At 36.2% G+C, this 22,390-nt stretch overlaps 1 protein-coding gene and 1 pseudogene across 1 annotated transcript in view; one reads left to right on the top strand and one right to left on the bottom strand.

Annotated features, from left to right (window-relative positions):
• Positions 1 to 6,604, top strand: part of LOC107597666 (sarcosine dehydrogenase, mitochondrial-like) — a 65,656-nt pseudogene extending 59,052 nt beyond the window's left edge.
• Positions 6,605 to 14,618: 8,014 nt separating this feature from the next.
• Positions 14,619 to 22,390, bottom strand: part of LOC107597665 (dopamine beta-hydroxylase-like) — a 14,034-nt gene continuing 6,262 nt past the window's right edge. Inside the window, exons 4-7 of the mRNA XM_016288830.1 lie at positions 19,698 to 19,874; positions 16,800 to 16,902; positions 15,267 to 15,433; positions 14,619 to 14,768 (exon numbers count right to left, since the gene is read on the bottom strand). Of these exons, the coding sequence (XP_016144316.1) occupies positions 14,619 to 14,768; positions 15,267 to 15,433; positions 16,800 to 16,902; positions 19,698 to 19,874 (597 nt within the window). The remainder of the gene's footprint in view (positions 14,769 to 15,266; positions 15,434 to 16,799; positions 16,903 to 19,697; positions 19,875 to 22,390) is intronic.

Genomic DNA, 22,390 nt, shown 5'->3' with positions numbered 1-22,390 from the left:
ATATATATATATATATATATATATATATATATATATATATATATACACACACCTTGCTACGTGTACTGTGTTAGGCTAACCGAGACTTGTCATTTGCACTTATATATTGTTGCTCTTTTGTTAGTTTTGACTGCTTTTATTGTCCTCATTTGTAAGTCGCTTTGGATAAAAGTGTCTGCTAAATGACTAAATGTAAATGTAATGTAAATAAATGGCTTTAGCATTAAAAAGTGCAGTACTGTTCAAACGTTTAAGGACATAAGATTTATTTTTAATGTTTTTGAAAGAAGTCTCTTCTGCTCACCAAGGCTGCATGTATTCAATCAAAAATACAGTAAAAATATGAATATTGTGAACTGTTATTAACATTTAAAATAACTGTTTTCTGTCATTTTCAGCATCATTACTCCAGTCTTCAGTGTAACATGTTCCTTCAGAAATCATTCTAATATGCTGATTTGCTGCTCAAGAAACATTTATGATTATTATTATTATCAATGTTGAAAACAGTTGTGCTGTTTCATGTTTTTGTTGAAACTGTGAGACATTGTTTTAGGATTCTTTGATGAATAGAAAGTTCAAAAGAACATAATTTATTTAAAATAGAAATCATTTGTAATATTAAAATTGTCTTTACAGACAATTTTGATCAATCCAATGCATCCTTGCCAAATAAAACTATTAAATTAATAAAAAAAATCTGGTTAAATGCATTTTTGGTGACATTTAGAAGTGGGTAAATCTGAAATCAGGAAGCTGCACATGCATTGTCCTACTTCTGTTTGTTTTCATCTGAACTTGAGTATCTTTCAAACTTTTTATACCCTGAAACTTGCAAACAACAAATCCAGTGGCTCTTCCTGAAAGAGCTGCTGGGAACACACCAACTTCACCCCTGCCGAGCTGATAAAGACCTGTGAACTCTGACTTCCAGATACTGCATAAAGCCAGCCAATCAGATTGGAACCGGCGATTTTTGTCAGCTTTTGGTTGAAGATGCTTCAAGCGGCCTGTGAACGGTCTGTAGATGGGTTATCTGAGGCTAAGACTAGTGGTTTGTGGGTAACAGGGTCTCAAGCTGTTTAAACAGTGTCTTGAATTAGACAACAACTACTGATGGCTAGAAAGGCTTACTGTATCTCCCTGCAGGTTACAGTGGAGAGCGCAGTGCTTGTTGTTGGCTGATAATGGTGTCCTTCACATGATCTCAGGCCTGCCAGATTGATTTCAGCCCCTCAGGCCGCTTCTCTCTGCTCACTGCAAACACACAGTAATACACACACTCGGCTGCGTCTGTTCTGGAGAGCGGCCAGCCTATTATCTGAGTGACTTTTGTGTGCTGTGCTGTGCTGTGCTGTTTAGAGCTGTTGATTCTTCTTTGGCCCGCTGCTGTATCTTGATCACTGGTTGGGTGTTAATGTGTGTTTGGTAAGAGAGGCAGGTACTTCAGCTCAGTTTAATGAACAGTTGAGCTGAAGTTGGTGGAGGCTGGACAGATGAATTCCAGGACGAACGTCTACTGAAACTGCTCAGCTCATTTGTCACAATGTTCTCTAACTCTCTTTATGGAAAATACTCTGTTCATCGTGTATCTGTTGTACCGGAATTACAAACTTTTTCACCAAAATTGGCTCAAATCATCTTCAGACGATGCTGGCAAAACGTTATCAAAAGATTTCAGATAGACCAAACTGTTCTAGGAAAGCATGTTAACGAATTTGACAAAATTTGCACAAAAATGGACATGAGGCTGTTTCTTTGCAACGCTTTAGTGGATTGACCAAACTTTTACCAAGCATGAAATGAGGGCATCTGAGTAGTTTCGGCACAGTGCCATCTACTGGTTTTTGTGAACAGTTTGACCAAAATTCATAAGATTGATCTCATTAGATTTGGAGCAGCATGCTGAATCAAACGACACCCAATTTCTCTAAGTCAGCCATTTTGAGCGTGATCCATTTGGAATTTTGTTTAAACGCTTTAGCGTATTGTTATGAATCTTATAGAACCGCTTGCAGGAAAGTTATGAAATTTGGTACATTGATAAGAGGACAGCCTCTAACTCAAACTCTTTAGTGCCACCAATAGGTCTAAAATAAAAATTATTTTTCCTCTGTTTCCTTGGCTCATGCCGAGCCAAATGCATACCAAAATGTAAATTTCTATAGGTAAAGATTTAGCAATTTTGAATTTTGCAAAAAAATCTACTTTTTCGAACTCATCCTAGATAGTGTATTCGATTTTCACCAAAATTGACTCGGATCATCTTCAGACAATTCTAGCAAAAAAAAAGTTATAAAAAGATTTCAGATAGACCAAACTGTTCTCGGAAAGCACATGAACAAATATGATTAAATTTGCACAAAAATGGACATGAGGCTATATCTTCACAACGCTTTAGCGGATTCTGACCAAACTTGGTATGTGCATTTTTGTTTAGAATTTCTAAACAGATTGACCAAAAGTCATAAGACTGATCTTGTTAGATTCGGCATACCGAATAGAACATTACCAAATTTTCCTATGTATTTATGGATGTCATCCATTTTGAGTTTTGTCGTAAAATTCTGTATCAACAATTGTCTTTAACAGGGTCTCCAACTCTGCTCTTGGAGAGTTACCATACTTCAGCTTCAACTTCAACTCTAATCAAACACCTGGACCAGCTAATCAAGGCAGTCAGGGCTACTTAATTACAGGCAGGTGTGTTGAAGCAGGGTTGAAGCTGAAGTCTGCAGGAAGGTAGCTCTCCAGGAGCAGGGTTGGAGAACTCTTGTCGTTATTGAGTAATTAAAGATAGCTCCTTAGCTTTTCATTTTACCTCTGTTGTGCTCAGCCCCTAAATTGCTGCTTGCAGCTACATTTTGGTATTGTTTTTGCAATAATAAACGGCTGACCGTAAATTATCCCACTTATTGCATGATGACTCATAAAATAAAGATGCAAGGATGTTAAATATTTAAACTGAAATTGTTTTATCTTTCTTATAGATTTGTTTAAAGTTTCCACTAAGAAAAAAAGCAATCACAATCAAGTATTCCAGAGAGCCGTGTAATGAATCAAACTACAGTATACTTGTGTACAGACACTCTTTCTTATTTATAACAAATGGATGCAGTTTCTGTTCTTCATAAAATCATTTCTCTTTTTTCATTTTATTTTGTGTGTGTTTGTAGGTGAGGGCCATGCGTCTGTCGTTCGTGGGTGAGATGGGCTGGGAGCTTCACATCCCTAAAGAGTCCTGTCTGCCCGTCTACCACGCCGTCATGGCTGCAGGGGCCAAATATGGCATCTGCAATGCCGGCTACAGGGCCATTGACTCCTTGAGCATTGAGAAAGGTATGGGTTAATGTTATTATTATTACTATCACTGTAATCAGTATTATTTTATTGGGCCAGTGAGCAACCAACCTAACCGCTCTTTCAACCACACAAACACTCTGCGATGCCTTGACAGTAACCCAAGATTGTGTGACATTTTGCACAGGATGACTTACACTTTCTTCTGAAAGCATAAAAATGTAGTTCAGTAGTAAATGATGACATTTCCACATCTCCTCATGCATTATGAGTGTTGGCGATCTGATTTTGCTGTAGTAAAAGCATGCTTTTAGTGTGTCGAGATCAGTTGATTTACTGTGTGGGATTGTGTTGATGAGCAGTGTTTGGGCCACTAGAGTTTCACTCAACAGATCTTGATTGATCTGCGATACATTTTCTATTCACACCGCAAGCATAAAACATCATTGCATCGCTCTCCAATAGAGTCACATATATAATTCATTCTTAATGCTGCTTTCAGCCTTAAACTGCAGTTTTTCTGCAGCAGCACTGGTCGAGCATACAGTCAATGCACACAGGTGGAGATAATAGTTCAGATGTACTGTAGGTTGGTAGGCGTCCCTAATGCACTGAGCTCTGGAAGCTAAAGAAATAGACAGTAGGGCACAATAAAAACTCATTACTGCAGCTGAACACTTCAGCACAGCACTTCCACTGCACTCTTGAGACTCAACTCAGCTTCACTGTTTGTTCACTACATAGCTCATATCTGCTACACTGTGTGCTCCTGGTTGAAATACTCCACCTGAGTGCAAGACGAAGAAATATGTCCATCTCTGTTTATGTGAATGCATCAGCATGCTAGTAATAATGGATGCGTGATTTCATGTTTAGTGTTTGGTTCAATGACGTGATGCTCTTTGGATCTATTCATTATTTAAAAGTATTTAAAAATTCAATTTATATAGAATGCACTTTTCCTGACGAACGTGTTTTTATTTTCTAAATTCAAATTAATTTTTGGGTTGGGGTCAAGTTTAAAATGTTAAGATTGTTAGAGATTGTAACAAAGAAAAAGGTCATATTAAAAGCTGAAACTCTTGAATTATTATTATTATTAGAATAGATTTTTGTTTGTTTGTTTACAAAATTACTATTTCCTTTGAAATAAAGCTTATACAGTAAAAACTATATTACATATTGTGTAATATTATTACTATTTAAAATTAATCATTTAAAATTTAATTTAATTCATGAGATGCAAAGCATAATTTTCTGCATCATTACTCCAGTCTTCAGTGTCACACGAACCTTCAGAAATCATTCAAACACGCTAATATTTCCTATAATTGGCAGTGATTAAATTTTTGTGGAAACTATAATACATTTTTTTCAGTATTTTATTTTTTCATATTACATTTTTTGTGATGAATAGTAAGCCCAAAAAGAACAGATTTTTTATATCTTTAGTCACTTTTGACAAATTTAATGCATCCTTGCTAAATAAAATTATTAATTTTAATAAGTCTTACTGTCATTCTGTTCAAAACATTTTTAAAATTGTTAAATCAAAGCTTTCACTGACAATTGTAATTTAAAACAAAATAGTAAAAGTTATATTAAAATATAGGAAACCAACATGAATACAAACTTTCCATTTTCTAAGATCTTACTCTTTTTTTTCATTGAAATGGTTTTGAATCATCTCTCTCTCTCTCTCAGGTTACAGGCATTGGCACGCAGATCTGCGTCCTGATGTCACTCCACTAGAGTGACTTGCATTCACCTGTAATTCACCTGTAAGACCTCCATTCCCTTCCTGGGGTGGCAGGCGCTGGAGGCCCAAAAGGCTGAGGGTCTGCGCAGACGGATCGTCTGCTTCACAGTTGATGAGTGAGTCCTAGCGCAACAAAGAAGAGATTTCAACAAAATGACTGTTATCACTGTTATGAATGTAGACATAATAAAAAGGCAGGAATATTAAGGTTGTAGATTAACAGGAGGATTTGACTAAATTTTGAATCCGTTTTAGGGGTTATCACTCTGTTTGCTTTAAAAAACACATGAGTGAAAAGTAAGAAGTTCTCCTGAATGTGATCTTAGGGGTTAAAGTGATTGAAAATGTACTCACCTTCAGGCCATCCAAGATGTAGATGAGTTTGTTTCTTCATCAGATTTGGAGAAAAGTAGCATTGCATCACTTGTTCACCAATGGATGCTCTGCAGTGAATGGGTGCCGTCAGAATGAGAGTCCAAACAGCTGATAAAAACATCACAATAATCCACAAGTAAACCACATGACTCCAGTCCATCAGTTGTGAAGCAAACAAATTCTGGCTAAAATAAGAGTCCTTTATCTATAGTATTGCTTTCTGCAGTGGAAAAGTCATCTCGTCTGAATCTGGTGAAAAATGGGTATGCGTCCCTCTTTTGGGGGAAGAACTTTTTCACCGGAGGAAGCATTATTATGGATTATGAACTCGTATAGCCAAAAGCAATAGTTTGAAGTTAAAAACACCTTGATGGATTTGTTTCTTACAAACACGCAGCTTTTCACTTCAAAAGATGTTAATTGATGGACTGGAGTGGTGTGGATGATTGTGAAGAAACAAACTCGTCTACATCCTGGATGGCCTGAGGGGAGTATATTTTCAGCAAATGTTCTTTTTTGGGGTGAACTATTTCTTTAAAATTCAAAGCACAGCAGCAGACTAATATGCTGGTCATCACTGGTTTCGTAGCCGCGGGTATTTGGCAAGGATTTTGACATGTATTTACAAACCGTCTGACTTAAAAGTGAATAATTGCTGTAATTCCGAACTAATGTTATTATACATCACCGCACATTTGACTGATGAGATTTTTCAAGGAGACATCTGAGTTTGACCAACACTTTTCACTTTTCATGTCCACTTAAAGCGCCGTTCTATTAGTCTTAGTTACAGCAGTCCAATGCCCATACAACTTCGTCAAACGCAGTTTATAGAAATTTTGGATTCAGTCATCTTAAAACTTTTCAGAAGTTTTTTCAGATGTTTCAGAAGCAAACAGCCAGATCTGGATGTGGCCTCAAGGAACTGTCATGAATGGACCAGTGTTCATGTTATTTAGGGTCTCGTTTGATCAGCGCTGATGTGTTGTTTGTCCTTCCTGCAGGAAAGTGCCAGTGTTTGGTCTGGAAGCTATTTTCCGCAACGGCGTTCCTGTGGGCCACCTGCGGCGCTCCGAATTTGGATTTGCCATTGACAAGACCATTGGCTATGGTTATATTCGCAACCCAGACGGTGGAGTGGTGAGTATCGTACAACAGCTGTCTGCCTAAAACTAGTCAGCTGTTTATCTAGACAGCATTTAAAGCTGCAAGGTGCTCTGCCAAAACTTACATTTTATACAGACTTATGTATTACTGCCCATGTTGAGTCCAAATCAGACTATTATGAGGATCCATTTTGGCCTTTAAATCAGCTTGCTTTGTAGGCAGTAGAGAGTAAGGCAGATATTCAGTCATTTTGTTTGAGTTTTCTGTTTTACTCACACAGTCAGATCAGACATCAGAATATGAGAATAGGTCACTTCTTATGATATTTTCAGTATAATTGCACTTTGGCAAGTACTTTTAACAAATAAGTATTAAGAAGCCCTCTTCTCTTTGTTGCATATGCACTCGTTTCCTTCTCTGCTGTTATGATTGAGGGTGAGTCATGTGAGTTGTTCCTCATATAGGCTAATTTAACAGGCCTGTAAAGAGCGATGATTAGATGAAGGATACTGTGTGTCGCACATACTGCTGTTACTGAAATACTTACTGTCCTGAAATGAAAGGTGGGGTTGAGTATGGCTAAACCTTATATTATCATATGATCAGTGTGAAAAACATATTGTTCGTTTTTGGAGGAATTTCAATGAAATGTTCAGTGTTTATGTAATGAACAACCTTTAACATAAATAACCATGAAACATAAAAGTATTAAATAATAATAATTTATGTCACATAGGTTTGTCAAGGTCAAGTGTCAAGGTCTCTCGTCTATGTATACAATTATATATGTATTATTTGGTGGAAATTCAATGGTAAAAATATTTACAGATACTATATACTTTCTAAATATTTTATAATGATACTTATTATTATTTTAATAATTATATGATTTATTTGAATTATGTTTATTATTTGGTGGAAATTCAATGGTAAAAATATTTACAGATACTATATACTTTCTAAATATTTTATAATGATACTTATTATTATTTTAATAATTATATGATTTATTTGAATTATGTTTATTATTTGGTGGAAATTCAATGGTAAAAATATTTACAGATACTATATACTTTCTAAATATTTTATAATGATACTTATTATTATTTTAATAATTATATGATTTATTTGAATTATGTTTATTATTTGGTGGAACTACACAAAAAAATGTGAATTATTTAAAATAAAAAAAATAATTTATTAAATGGTTGCACTTTTCTTTTTTTTTAAGGTGTCCTTGTTACAGTGTAATTTACATTTAAGTACTGAGTAATATTAATGAACTACGTGTACTTACTATATGGTTAGGGTTAGGATAGATAGATAGATAGATAGATAGATAGATAGATAGATAGATAGATAGATAGATAGATAGATAGATAGATAGATAGATAGATAGATAGATAGATAGATAGATAGATAGATGTGTGTGTGTGTTTAATTATTTGATGTTATTTTTAACCTTAAATTTTATTTTCCCTTAAAATAAAGGGTTACATATATATATATATATATATGGGTTGTTGACGTGACATGGCATTTTCCCACAAGATAAAAATTAATATAATTAATATTGTTGTTATTTAAAATGTGATAAATGGTTAAACATTTATTTTTCCTACTTGGACCTGTTGTTATAAAAGCTGCAGTGTTATTCGATTTTTTTAATTTTTGAGCCAAATCTCAAAATTGTTATATGGTGTGACTGTCTCAAGCATGCTTCAATAAATGACAACTTTTATCAATTAAAAAGAAAAGCATCAAAATGTTAATAAATACCTCCGGCCAAAATTGTGCAAGTGTCTATTTTAGTAAATGGCAATCATTTTTTTTCATACATGTATTTCTGAAAGCGTAGGAACTCGATACACTTTGTCTCTGAAAACCATGTCTTATGGTGTGACACCATATCCTGATTTTAAATCGGCCAATTCCAGAAAAAAAATGTAATTAGTTGAAGTACCCCCATCATGATTATGTTACTAAAGCCCCCTGTGAAGCCCATGACATGTGCACATGGTCAATTTTTCTCTCAGAATTGTTCAAATATTTAACATTTTTGGAACCTTGTGCCTTTAAATTTCATGTTTTTCAGAAAGAAATCATTCATATTTTTCCGAAAATAACATTTTAGTGAGCAATCATGAGCCCATCTCTTGCTTTTTTTTGTACTTGTTTGAATATTAGTGAGAATTTTTTGTGGAATAGCTGTGCATTGAAAATGTATTTCTGTAACTTTTTGTCAAATATAAATCTGTGGAATTAAATAAGATGCCTGTGGTGTTTTTTTTTTTATTCAACACATGATTTGAAAGTGTTTTGTGCTGTATTTTCCGTGATTTCTGCATGTTGGGCCATCAATTCATCCACATGTACTGTAACTGTTAAATTAACATTTTACTGGATTTTAACTAGTAAAAAAAATTAACCAATAAATTAAATTTCCTCATTGCTAGTAATAGTAATTCTTTCTAAAGGCTGGCCTTTAAGCTGTCTGCTGTTTAACTTTATTTGTTGTTGCAAAATGTATGAAGATTAAAAGCCAGTTTTGTCATATTGTGAACTCTGCAATACGGAAATAGAATCACGGTTTACACAAAAATATGAAACAGCACAACTTTTTTCAACATTGATAATAAATGTTTCTTGAGCAGCAAATCGGCATATTAGAATGATCTCTGAAGACCTGTGACACTGGAGTAATAATGCTGAAATAATGCTTTGCATCACAGGAATAAATTACATTTTAAAATATACTACAATAGAAAACTGTTATTTTAAATTGTAATAATATTTCACAATTTTACCAATTTACAGCATTTTTGATTAAATAAATGCAGCCTTGGTGAGCAGAAGAGATTTTAATAATGATTATTAATAATAATGTCAATGTTTAAAAACATTTTAAAAATGTTACCGATGCCAAACTTTGAAATCGGATACACACTATATATTTTTATCAAATTTAGTAGCTCAAGTGTACATCATAATACTTTGGGAAAATAGCCCACAATGCATTGCACTCAAATTTCCAGTGTGGAGGAAGAACGTCTCGGTTACGTATGGTAACCCTCGTTCCCTGAAGGAGGGAACGGAGACGTCACGTCGGATGACCGACGAAATTGGGATCTCGCTTAGAGGGACCAATCTACTTCGAGTGTAAACAAAACGAGCCAATGCACATTGGCATGCGATTATTGCATCCAGCTGCTGCTGATCACAGCGTGAGTATAAGTAGGCAGCAGATGCAGCGCATATTCAGGTTTTCGCTGAGGAGCCGAGCCGGTGACCCGGCCACTCAGCGGTGGTATGACTGTTTTTGCCTTGATGACATCTAAAAAAATGTCTTTAAGCAAATTATTAGCAAATATTAACCATCCTCCACTGATCAGTTCAAGATGATAAAAATATGATGTAAATGATGTAAATGGCACATATTGATGTGCCATCCTGGAGGAGTTGGACTGCCTGTGCAACCTCTGTAGGGTCCAGGTATCGCCTCATGCTACCAGTAGTGACACTGACCCTAGCCAAATGCAAAACTAGTGAAAAACTGTCAGAAAAGATGAGTTGGGGGAAAAAATGTCAGTGGCCTCCACCTGTAAAACCATTCCTGTTTTGGGGGTCGTCTCATTGTTGCCCATGTAGTTAATTAATAGATCCATTCCACACAAAAAAATTACCAACTATACAGTATGTAAGAGAAATTTCTTTTTCATCACATATCAATTGTAAGATTTAAAACATAATTATTCATTACCACCCTTTTAACAGAAATAGTGTTTCAAAGGGGACATCGGATGCCCATTTTCCACAAATTGATATGATGATTTTATATATTGGGGCTTTTATGCCTTTTTTATTAGATAGGACAGTTTTAGCAGACAGGAAAGTATTGGGTGGAGAAAGGGGGGCGGGATCGGCAAATGACCTAGAGAAGGGAATCGAACTCGGGTCACCGTGAGCAGTTGTGTCGACGCACTAACCACTAGCCTATCGGCATTAACTTGATATGATTTTTTAAGGTCTTCATGAAATGTCTGCAACATACTTTGGTTAAAATTCCTCAATGGTTATGTAAAACAACAGCTTTTATATCTTGTCAAAAACAGCTCTTTTCACAGCGAGCCATTGCATGTCTCTTTAAATGCTAATGAGCTACTGCTCCCCCCGCCCCTCTCTTCCATTTTTTGTGTACTCTGTGGTGCATTACCAGTGTTGCCAGACCGTATGATAATTATCGTATTTGTACGATAATTTTGACCTATACTCTTAAAAATATAGGTGCTTCACGATGCCATAGAAGAACCTTTTTGTCTAAATGGTTCCGTGAAGAACCTTTAACATCTGAATAACCTTTCTGTTTCACAAAAGGTTCTTTGTGGCGAAAGTAGGTTCTTCAGATTACAAAAACACAAGAAAGAGATGGTTCTTTAAAGAACCTTTGACTGAATGGTTCTTTGTGGAACCAAAAATGGTTCTTCTATGGCATCGCTTGAAGAACCTTTTGAAGCACCTTTATTTTTAAGAGTGTATGTATGATCAATAATAAAAAAAAAGAAAGTATGATGATTTCAGAATTTTGTGACACTTCAAATGATGGGCGTTGTAATCATTACTCATTGACCGCACACACCTCAGGCTTCCGATGACAGCGACAGTGTTTGGACCTTCCCACTAAGTTATTTATCTGTTGTGGTCCTTTCCAATCTGGCAACACTGTGCGTTACCGTAAAAAAAAAAATACGTAAACGTGAATTTTGCATCCAAGAATAACGTTTTAGTGCAAAAATATTGGTCATTCTCACCATGCACTCAAAGTTTATTAGAATATATCACATCTGTTTAGGCGATTAGAGTCTAGCTGCAAAAAATTCAATAATTCAATGCATCTGAACTACTCTGGAAATAAAAGACTTCTGGTCTGTCATTGGTCAGAGATGGTGAAAAGGTGGTTTAATGTTGAGCTTACAGGAAAAAGCTCAGCGGTGGATTGGTTGCAGTGCATTGAGATTGGGGAGGTGAGGTAGAGGGAGTTCAGCACCTCCCCGCTGAAGCCGTCCCAGGACAGCGAGGAGAACTGCTCTTCCACCGTAGTCCCAGGACAACTGCAACTCTCACGTCCTTGAAACCTACAGAGAGGACAATAAATATATTTTTTAAATATCCACCTCATAAGGTGGTAATTTGGTTCCACGGCCACAAAACCACTTTCATAATTCATCTGATTCCACTATAGCACTGCAAAAAAAAAAAATTTTAAGCTGTGAAAATGCAATTTGACGATACAAAATGGATGAATACAAATGTCATCTGCCTTTCCGTGTTTTATTCATTGCTGAGGAAAACCTATTTCTGTTTCTCCGTCTGATTTCGTAGAGGAAATGAAAGCATTCCTCTTGTCCTCAGGCAGTTAGTCTGAAAGCCAGATATTAGTTGCTGGTTTTTGTTGTTGGAGGCTGATTGGGTCAGAGTGGTATGATACAGTGACGGTGGTGTTGCCATTTCAAGGTTTTCTTCTCATTGTGAGGTAATGACTGTCTGGGATGAGTTAGACGCTCGTACAGGAAGGTCATGTTTGCTGTTTGTGGTGGTTTAGTTGAGTTTTAGTTGTGTGTGAGCATGAAAAATGGTGTGGGAGAGACAAAAGCATCATGTGCTCAGGTATACCGCAGGGAATCGTGGGTAGTTGACATGTCTCAAGCTGTGAGCAGTGTGTCGCAGTGTGACATGCTGTACTTCATCTGAAACTGTTATAGACTGCATTCATATCGACTGAGAGACTGAAAGGGACACCTTAACTTTAAAAGTATTTAAGCCAGCCGCAAAAGAGCTGAAAATAAAAAGGGTGAAAATGAATGGTGAACAGTTACAGCATCTTAAATAGTCACAAATCAGCATATTTGAATGATTTCTGAAGGATCATGTGACACTGAAGACTGGATTAATGATGCTGAAAATTCAGCTTTGCATCACAGGAATAAATTACATTTTACAATATATTAGGATAGAAAACAGTTATTTTAAACTGTAATAATATTTCACAAAATGACTGTTTTTACTTATTTATCTAATAAGTACATCATCGGTAAGCATAAGAGACTTATTTAAACATTTTAAAATGATTGAAATTGACTGGTAGCCTATATGTATGTTTTAAAGTCAACATGAAACAACCATTTGACTTCCGCCATGTGACTTGTTCATGAAATTATGGAAGTCCGTTTCTGCCACTGAAAAAAAAATTGTAAAAAGATAATTGACTTTTTATCTCACAATTTAGACTTTTTTTCTCGCAATTGCGAATTTACATCTTGCAATTCTGACATTTCTCTCTGAATTGTGAGATATAAACTTGCAATTGCGAGTTATAAAGACTGATATTTTCTCAGAATTGCACGTTTATATCTCACAATTCTGACTTAGCTCGTGTTATAATGTCAGAATTGCGAGATATTAACTCGCAATTCTGAGAAAAAAAGTCACAATTGCGAGTTTATATCTCACAATTCTGAGAAAAAGGTCAGAATTGCTTTTGTAATTCAGCGGTGGAAATGGACTTCCAAACTAAATGTAGCAAGAAACTATTGATTTAATAGATTGGGAATTGATTGGATTGTGAAAGTGGGTGTTACATTCCAGAATGATGTCATTGGTGGGTGTGGTCTCTGTGTGATTGGCTGAAAAATTTGAGGCCTTGATGATGTCAGTAGAAAAGAAAAGTTGTTTCAGAGGTAGGGTTATTATGAATCATGCACAATAAGACCAGGAACATGCATTGAAATTTGAAGTGAAAAGGCACATTTTTATGTTGAGAACCCGAACTTTAAAGGGTTAGTTCACCCAAAAATGAAATTTCTGTCATTAATTACTCACCCTCATGTTGTTCCAAACCTGTAAGACCTCCGTTCACCTTCGGAACACAAATTAAGATATTTTTGATGAAATCCGAGAGCTTTCTGACCCTCCCATAGACAGCAATGCAACTGAAATGTTCCTAGACCCAGAAAGGTAGTAAGGAGGTACCAGCGAAAGTCCATGTGACATCAGTGGTTCAACCATAAATTTATGAAGCTGCGAGAATACTTTTTGTGCGCAAAAAATAAAAAGACTTTATTCAACAAATGCTTCTCCAAATCACGTATTCTGCCATTATGGAGAGTACCTCTGCACGTAAACAATGCATGCGCTAGATGCTGCTGACGTAGAACACGCATGCGCTGAGCCTTGTTTACATGCAGAGCATGCATCGTGATAATGAATGAATGAATGAATGAGCCCTTTATTGTCACTGATCACAGGTACCAGCGAAATTAGCCATCCACCTGTCCATACAGGACAGGAGGACAGGGAATTTTTTAGAAGAAATACAGCATAACATGAGGAAGGGGAGGAGATTAAAAAAAACTATGGGGAGCACAGTGTGGGAACAGGAAAAAAACACCTCAGGAACATAAGCACATATTCTAATCGGGGAATATGTGATTTGGAGGAGAAGAATTGTTGAATAAAGTCGTTATTTTTGTTTTCTTTGCGCACAGAAAGTATTCTCATAGCTTCTTAAATTAAGCTTGAACAACTGTCACATGGACAATTTTAATGATCTCCGTACTACGTTTCTGGACCTGGGAATATTTCAGTTGCATTGCTGTCTATGTCGGGTAAGAAAGCTCTCGGATTTCATCAAAAATATCTTAAATTGCGTTCCGAAGATGAACGAATATCTTACGGGTTTGAAACAACACGAGGGTGTGTAATTAATGACAGAATTTTCACTTTTGGGTGAACTATCCCTTTAATAGTCCAAACTTAAACTTGGGGTAACACTTTAGTATAGGGACCAATTCTCACTATTTACTTGTTATGCCTATTATTAACATATGAACTGTTTATTAGTACTTATAAAGCACATATTCTGCATGACCTTATTCTACATCCCTAATCCTACCCAATACCTAAACCTAACAACTACCTTACTAACTATTAATAAGCAGCAAATTAGCAGTTTATTGAGGCAAAAGTCAGTTAATGGTTTGTTAATAGTGAGAATTGGACCTTAAAGTGTGACCAAAGTTGGCTATACCTGGTAATGAGTGCTGAAATGTTTGTCCTCCTGTACCACTTCCACCTCTTTGCCTCCTCGTACCAGGACGGTCCTCACCTCGAGTCCAGCCAGATGAGTGTGCAGCTGGGACGCAAAGATGTGTACACCGCCTACAGGAAGAGCCTGCAGGACAGAAAACACAGCTTCAATAATTAATACGTGAACTATATTTTTATATTTTATGAAGAAAATGTGAGTAATTTTAATGCCAGGGTGTTATGGGTGATTGCTTTTTTGCATTATTTGCCTCAACAAGCCACATGATTTGAACTATCATTCAGTTACTTATATAACAATATTTTTTAACATTATTTCTCTAGATGATGAGCTTTTTCCACTGTGGGCTGGATTATAAGGGTTTTATTACACCCTAAATAAGAGTTTTTCTTTTTTAATGGGGAGTCTCTTGCGATTGCATTATTTGGTGAAATTTTGGCCTTAATCTGTTTTCAGGAAGCCACTCAATGTGTTTTAATTGAATTCAAAGGCTGAATGCAGTTAGAACTGTATGTGCTTGATTTATCTTTGAGTCAGAATGTAGCAGCTTTGGCTGCATCTTGAATTTATTCGGCTGGCTTGAGTGAAGTGCAGTGTTTAGGAGTGTTTGTGAGGCGCGCGGACCGTCTGTGTGCATTTGGCGGTGCAGTAGCCAGTCAGCTGGAAAGAGAGCTGGCGGGGAGGAATGGCCATGACAGGAGTGTAGACTAGCCCCAGCTCCATGATGCCTGCGTCAAACCTCCTCAGAGATGGAGTGTACCACAAACGAATGCCCGAGGAGTCACTCCGTCCTGTGACAAACACACAGTATGAGTCAAGTGGAGATGTGCACTCAGAAATTAAAGGAAGTGGTCTGATGAGAAGTTCAGAACAGAGATTGGCAAAAACATTAGGGCATTGCTGCACACAGTATACAATTTGAGCACATTGGGTGTTTCATCAACTATAGGCACTTAAAAAAACTAAAAATAATTGGCTTATTCACTAATAATTGCAGGGATTATTCATATTTATGTGAACAGGAGAAATTTTCACATAAAGATGTGTATGCACACATAAATTTGTTCTTAACCTCATTCTAATAGTAACGAATTCAGAGTGTAATAAATTAGTGACCGTGTGCCTGAGGTTAGTCATTTGCATAAAATCCGTCCAAACTTTGTCCATACAAGTACATTTAATGCTGCCCAGAGTTTGTCTTTACTTTATTTTATTTTTTAAAACATATTTCTGTTCCAAAATTGATGAATCGTGATTTTGTTTATTAAAAAAAAAAATTATACGCAGATTTATGCTTACATTTTTGGAATAAAATGGCCTTCTGTATTGTTTAGACTAATTTTACAATTAGCATTTAAAAACACACAATTACATTCTCTAACTTATATAATTTGATAAAAATTATAGGTGATTTACTTTTTTTTTCTTCTTGAAAAACTAATAACATTTGAAGAAAAATATTACGAAACTACAATAGACAAAAAGTGAAGCTGTTTGGAAAATGTTTATTTTACCTCTATTTATATGATCATAGTTTTAAACTATGTAAACTATTTGATGTTTTTATGTACTGATTCATATTTTTATGAATTTAATGTTTTAAGATTTAAAGGCTCTGGGACAAGTGTAAAATAATATATGTTGACACATTTAAAAAGTAGCAAAAGTAAATAATGAAGGCATGAAAATGCCAGTTTTAATCTGACCATCATATAAAAAATAAATCATTTTAATTTTAATAAAAATCAACTCCTGGGAGACAAGAGTAAAAGTGCCAAAGTTGAAAAAAATAATAATCATAGTTTAGAAAACCTGGATCCTATGATATTTGCACTCTCCAAAAAAATCCAAATGTGCCAAATACTGTATCCCACAATGCACTGAGCTTCACTGGAAGTCTTATTCTTAATTTATTTAGGCTGACAAAAATTTAGACATTTTACTCAAAAGTAGTAAAAATGCAAGATAAGTAATTTTATTTGATAACTGAAGTAAATGCATAATGAGGTCATGAGATAACAATGTAGCATTCTAGCATAATGTCTACTACTTCACATGCTAGATTTGAATAATTGGTACGCAGCATGCAGCATTCTGAACGTAGTCTTAGCCAACTGGGCTGAAGTGCATCTTTGGCACACTTTATGTGTTGCATACCTGATATAAGGAGAGGGTTGTGGTAATGAACTTCAAGCCGAAGGAACCTAGAAGAACCTTCTCCTCCCAGAGGCAAACCAGCATCAGCAGGATAGTAGAACGGCTGCGTGTACAGACACACATACAGAACTTTATATGAACTTTAATAAGATTGATTGGGCTGCAGTGTAGCTTCTGATTTATGCTTTGCAGGCTAAAAGATATTGGAGCCAATGCACAAGAAGCTTATGCCAACTCCGACTCAGTCAGAGCCAGAAAAATCTCGTAGATCCATGACAGTTCACGACCAGCGGTTTAGACTTATGAAGAAGAGCAAAGTGGAAACCTAAACCCTCACCCTTATCAGTCTACTTTTAAAACTTGCGTGCCTCTTTACGTAACCGTCCTACTTCCACCTCCAGTTTCTCGCCCCGTTCCCGTTTCTCTCTCTATCACACTCTCCTGGCTCTCACCCACTCCCCCTCCTTCTCTCACAAACATTTAAAAACCAAATGGTGAAGAAGAAAAAAAAAGACCAACTGCAATCTACTGAAGAAAAACATCTAATTTTTGCTACATAATCTCATCTCTCCAGCTTGACATTGGCAGCTAGCAGAACACATGATTTGTGTTTGTTTTACTCCCATGTGATCTCATTGGAGGCCCGTCTCTCTCTCTCTATCTCTCTCTCCAAGCTCGGCATCGGACCTTGGCTCCATAACTGATTTATCAGGACGCCTCTGCTTTCAGATTGGCTCACAGCTCTGCTCAAACCATGACTGGCACCTACCTAGAGTGGGCAAATTGGCACAGATAAAGCCTATCTGTATGTTTGCCTCCTAAAATGGACTCCTAAAGATGCTCATAATCATATGTTCTGTTTTTAGCTCACAAACTTAGTGCTAAAGTACGGAGCCACGCACATGGCATGCAGGAAAAAAATAGTAGGCTAAATCGTGTGCACGATTTGCTATTTCGTTCCCTCGATTTATAAATTGTGCGCACAATTTACTAATTCGTTCCCTCGATTTGCTAAATCGTGCACACGATTTATAAATCGAGAGAACAAATTAGTAAATTGTGCACACGATTTAACAAATCAAGGGAACGAAATAGTAATCGTGTGCATGTTTTAGTACATCGAGCGAACGAATTAGTAAATCATGCGCACGATTTATTTATTTTTTCTTGCATGTCATGTGTGGGGCTCCGTACTAAAGCAATTAAATGGCTTCAGGAGACTTGATATATAGCAAATGTGACCACTTTTATGGTCATTTTACAGAACTTTTGTGTCTATTTTGGAGCTTGAGACACCCTGGTTATTCTATACTTTTATAGGAAAAGAGCAGCATGAACATTCTTCAAAATATCAATTTTTGTGTTCTTCAGAAGTAAGCCAGCCATACAGGTTTTGAATGACATAGCAAGCTATATAACAGAATTTTCATTTTTGAATGAGCTGTCACTTTAATTCTGTACTATGTACTGTAAATGCAGTATGCAGTAGTTCACGTACCTCTGCTCCCATGGCCCAGGCAGCCAGAACGTGTCGGCAGTAATTGAGTTTGCGGGGCTTCATCTTTGAATCGCAGGAGCCGCTGAATTGAGGCACGGTGTCCATCTGAGGAGAGCATTCGAACACTTCGATGTGATGAACAATGGCTTCATTACCAGGAGTGATCACAGACTCGTACTGCAAAAAAATAAGTCATTTGTTTTCACCATTAATAGCCAAGATTAAGACATGTAAATTGACTGAGGAGGGGAAAACAAGTAAAAAACTAAATTTTCATTCAGAGTGTGCAAAAAAAACAAAAAAACATAAAAAATAGTTGCGGTGCATTGCCCTGGCCTAAAAAAAAAGAGGTGCATTGTGCAGCATAAAATAACGTACAATCCTCAAATGGGTTTTGGAAATGTCACACTTTGTTTTTAGGTCCAATTATTGCTATTATTTAACTATTAACTACGACTTTTGCCTCTGAAAACTCCTAATTTGCTGCTTATTAATTAGTTAGTAAGGTAGTTGTTAAGTTTAGGTATTGAGTAGGATTAGGGATGTAGAGTATGGTCTTGCAGAACGTGTGTTTTATAAGCACTAATAAACAGTAATCATATGTTCTGTTTTTAGCTCACAAACTTAGTGCTAAAGTACGGAGCCACGCACATGGCATGCAGGAAAAAAATAGTAGGCTAAATCGTGTGCACGATTTGCTATTTCGTTCCCTCGATTTATAAATTGTGCGCACAATTTACTAATTCGTTCCCTCGATTTGCTAAATCGTGCACACGATTTATAAATCGAGAGAACAAATTAGTAAATTGTGCACACGATTTAACAAATCAAGGGAACGAAATAGTAATCGTGTGCATGTTTTAGTACATCGAGCGAACGAATTAGTAAATCATGCGCACGATTTATTTATTTTTTCTTGCATGTCATGTGTGGGGCTCCGTACTAAAGAGAGAGAATCTGATGTAGAAAGTGACCTCTATCAATGTGATTCATGATGAAACATTGCGAAACATCGAAAGCATACACTCAGAAAGGACAGCCATAAAAGTGCTATTAAACTAAAGGGGAAGACCTTCATTTCGCTCATTTCCTCACATAAAGCAATTAAATGGCTTCAGGAGACTTGATATATAGCAAATGTGACCACTTTTATGGTCATTTTACAGAACTTTTGTGTCTATTTTGGAGATTGAGACACCCTGGTTATTCTATACTTTTATAGGAAAAGAGCAGCATGAACATTCTTCAAAATATCAATTTTTGTGTTCTTCAGAAGTAAGCCAGCCATACAGGTTTTGAATGACATAGCAAGCTATATAACAGAATTTTCATTTTTGAATGAGCTGTCACTTTAATTCTGTACTATGTACTGTAAATGCAGTATGCAGTAGTTCACGTACCTCTGCTCCCATGGCCCAGGCAGCCAGAACGTGTCGGCAGTAATTGAGTTTGCGGGGCTTCATCTTTGAATCGCAGGAGCCGCTGAATTGAGGCACGGTGTCCATCTGAGGAGAGCATTCGAACACTTCGATGTGATGAACAATGGCTTCATTACCAGGAGTGATCACAGACTCGTACTGCAAAAAAATAAGTCATTTGTTTTCACCATTAATAGCCAAGATTAAGACATGTAAATTGACTGAGGAGGGGAAAACAAGTAAAAAACATAAATTTTCATTCAGAGTGTGCAAAAAAAACAAAAAAACATAAAAAATAGTTGCGGTGCATTGCCCTGGCCTAAAAAAAAAGAGGTGCATTGTGCAGCATAAAATAACGTACAATCCTCAAATGGGTTTTGGAAATGTCACACTTTGTTTTTAGGTCCAATTATTGCTATTATTTAACTATTAACTACGACTTTTGCCTCTGAAAACTCCTAATTTGCTGCTTATTAATTAGTTAGTAAGGTAGTTGTTAAGTTTAGGTATTGAGTAGGATTAGGGATGTAGAGTATGGTCTTGCAGAACGTGTGTTTTATAAGCACTAATAAACAGCCAATGTTAGTAATAGGCATGCTAATAAGCAACTAGTTAATAGTGAGAATTGGTCTCTATACTAAAGTGTTACCAAAATGTTTTGTAGAAATTGCTTGTGTGTGATTCACAGAAAAAGTTGAGACGCTGTGCAATTATCAGAAATTTGTCTAACGTCTTTACATAGAAAAACAATTAAAAAAGCAGCATAGTAGAACAAAAATGTGTTAAGTGTGTTTATTTGATAACTGGACAACATATGCTAAATTAATTACATAATGAGGTCATGCGATCACAATGTAGCATTCTATTGATTGAAATCATTGCATAATGTCCACAATTTCACTTACTATTTTTAATTTTGATGTACTATAGTGTAGGGTATTTTATATTATATATCATATAAAAGATCAGGATCTCGAAGCGGATGCAGTTGTTAAAAGTTGAAATTTCTGACTTAAAAGCAAAGTGCTCATGCTCGATTCATTGGAAAAGTTGTGAGACCTGGTGCAACAGTCAAAAACATCTGTCTAACATGTTTAGAAAAGCAATTAAAAAGCAGCATACACTCTTAAAAATAAAGGTGCTTCAAAAGGTTCTTCAAGCGATGCCATAGAAGAACCATTTTTGGTTCCACAAAGAACCATTCAGTCAAAGGTTCTTTAAAGAACCATCTCTTTCTTACCTTTTTATAATCTGAAGAACCTTAGATCACAATGTAGCATTCTATTGATTGAAATCATTGCATGTCCACAATTTCACTTACTATTTTTAATTTTGATGTACTATAGTGTAGGGTATTTTATATTATATATCATATAAAAGATCAGGATCTCGAAGCGGATGCAGTTGTTAAAAGTTGAAATTTCTGACTTAAAAGCAAAGTGCTCATGCTCGAGTCATTGGAAAAGTTGTGAGACCTGGTGCAACAGTCAAAAACATCTGTCTAACATGTTTAGAAAAGCAATTAAAAAGCAGCGTAGTAGACGAGCCACACATCTGCCACTATGTCAGTGCTTCTGAAATCACACACTTATATAGGTGCCATGTTTGTTTTAGAACCAACTTTGCGACGGGAAAAAAAAGTGGTCTATATAATATGTATAATGAAATTTGTACATACTACATCTGCCATGTTGTCATGTGACCTAGCGTCAGTTGTGTTTCGGTTTCCCAAAGAACATTTCTGTGAACAGTTCTTAAAAGAACCATTTTTTCCTTGTGTGAAGAACATTTTAATAATCTTTTTCCACTTACAGAACCTTTTGTTGAATGAAAAGGTTCCCTGAATGATGCGATTTCAAGTTTTCCTTTCTCTTTGGAGTGTTACAAGCTGTTGTAGTAGACGAGCCACACATCTGCCACTATATCAGTGCTTCTGAAATCACACACTTATATAGGTGCCATGTTTGTTTTAGAACCAACTTTGCGACGGGAAAAAAAAGTGGTCTATATAATATGTATAATGAAATTTGTACATACTACATCTGCCATGTTGTCAGGTGACCTAGCGTCAGTTGTGTTTCGGTTTCCCAAAGAACATTTCTGTGAACACTTCATAAAAGAACCATTTTTTCCTTGTGTGAAGAACATTTTAATAATCTTTTTCCACTTACAGAACCTTTTGTTGAATGAAAAGGTTCCCTGAATGTTAAAGGGGTCATATGATGCGATTTCAAGTTTTCCTTTCTCTTTGGAGTGTTACAAGCTGTTCGTGAATAGATAAGATCCCTAAAGTTGCAAAGACTGAAGTCTCAAACCCAAAGAGATATTCTTTATAAAATTCTTTATCCCTCCTAAAACGGCTCATTCTAACACGCCCCCACATGTCTACGTCACGATGTGGGAAGATTTGCATAACGCCGCCCAAATGTTCACGCAAAGAAAGAAGGCGTAACTTTGATTCTCGCTGTAGTATTGTTACCGCCGTCGCCATGTCGTGGAGACAATGTGTGTTTCGTTGTGAAAGCGAAACTACTTTGTTTGGTCTTCCAAAAGAGGACACATCTAGAAATCAGTGGTTAAGTTGTATTTACAACACTGTTCCAGAACAGTTCAACCCAAATATTCAGATGTGTGCAGCACATTTTACGGAGGACAAGGACCTGATCCTGGTAGAG

The sequence above is a fragment of the Sinocyclocheilus grahami genome, unplaced genomic scaffold, assembly GCF_001515645.1.
Source record: "Sinocyclocheilus grahami isolate Dianchi unplaced genomic scaffold, SAMN03320097.WGS_v1.1 scaffold234.1, whole genome shotgun sequence".
NCBI classification, from domain to species: domain Eukaryota; kingdom Metazoa; phylum Chordata; class Actinopteri; order Cypriniformes; family Cyprinidae; genus Sinocyclocheilus; species Sinocyclocheilus grahami.
The sequence above is the reverse complement of the archived record's forward strand: the minus strand, read 5'-3'. Positions and strand labels throughout refer to the sequence as shown.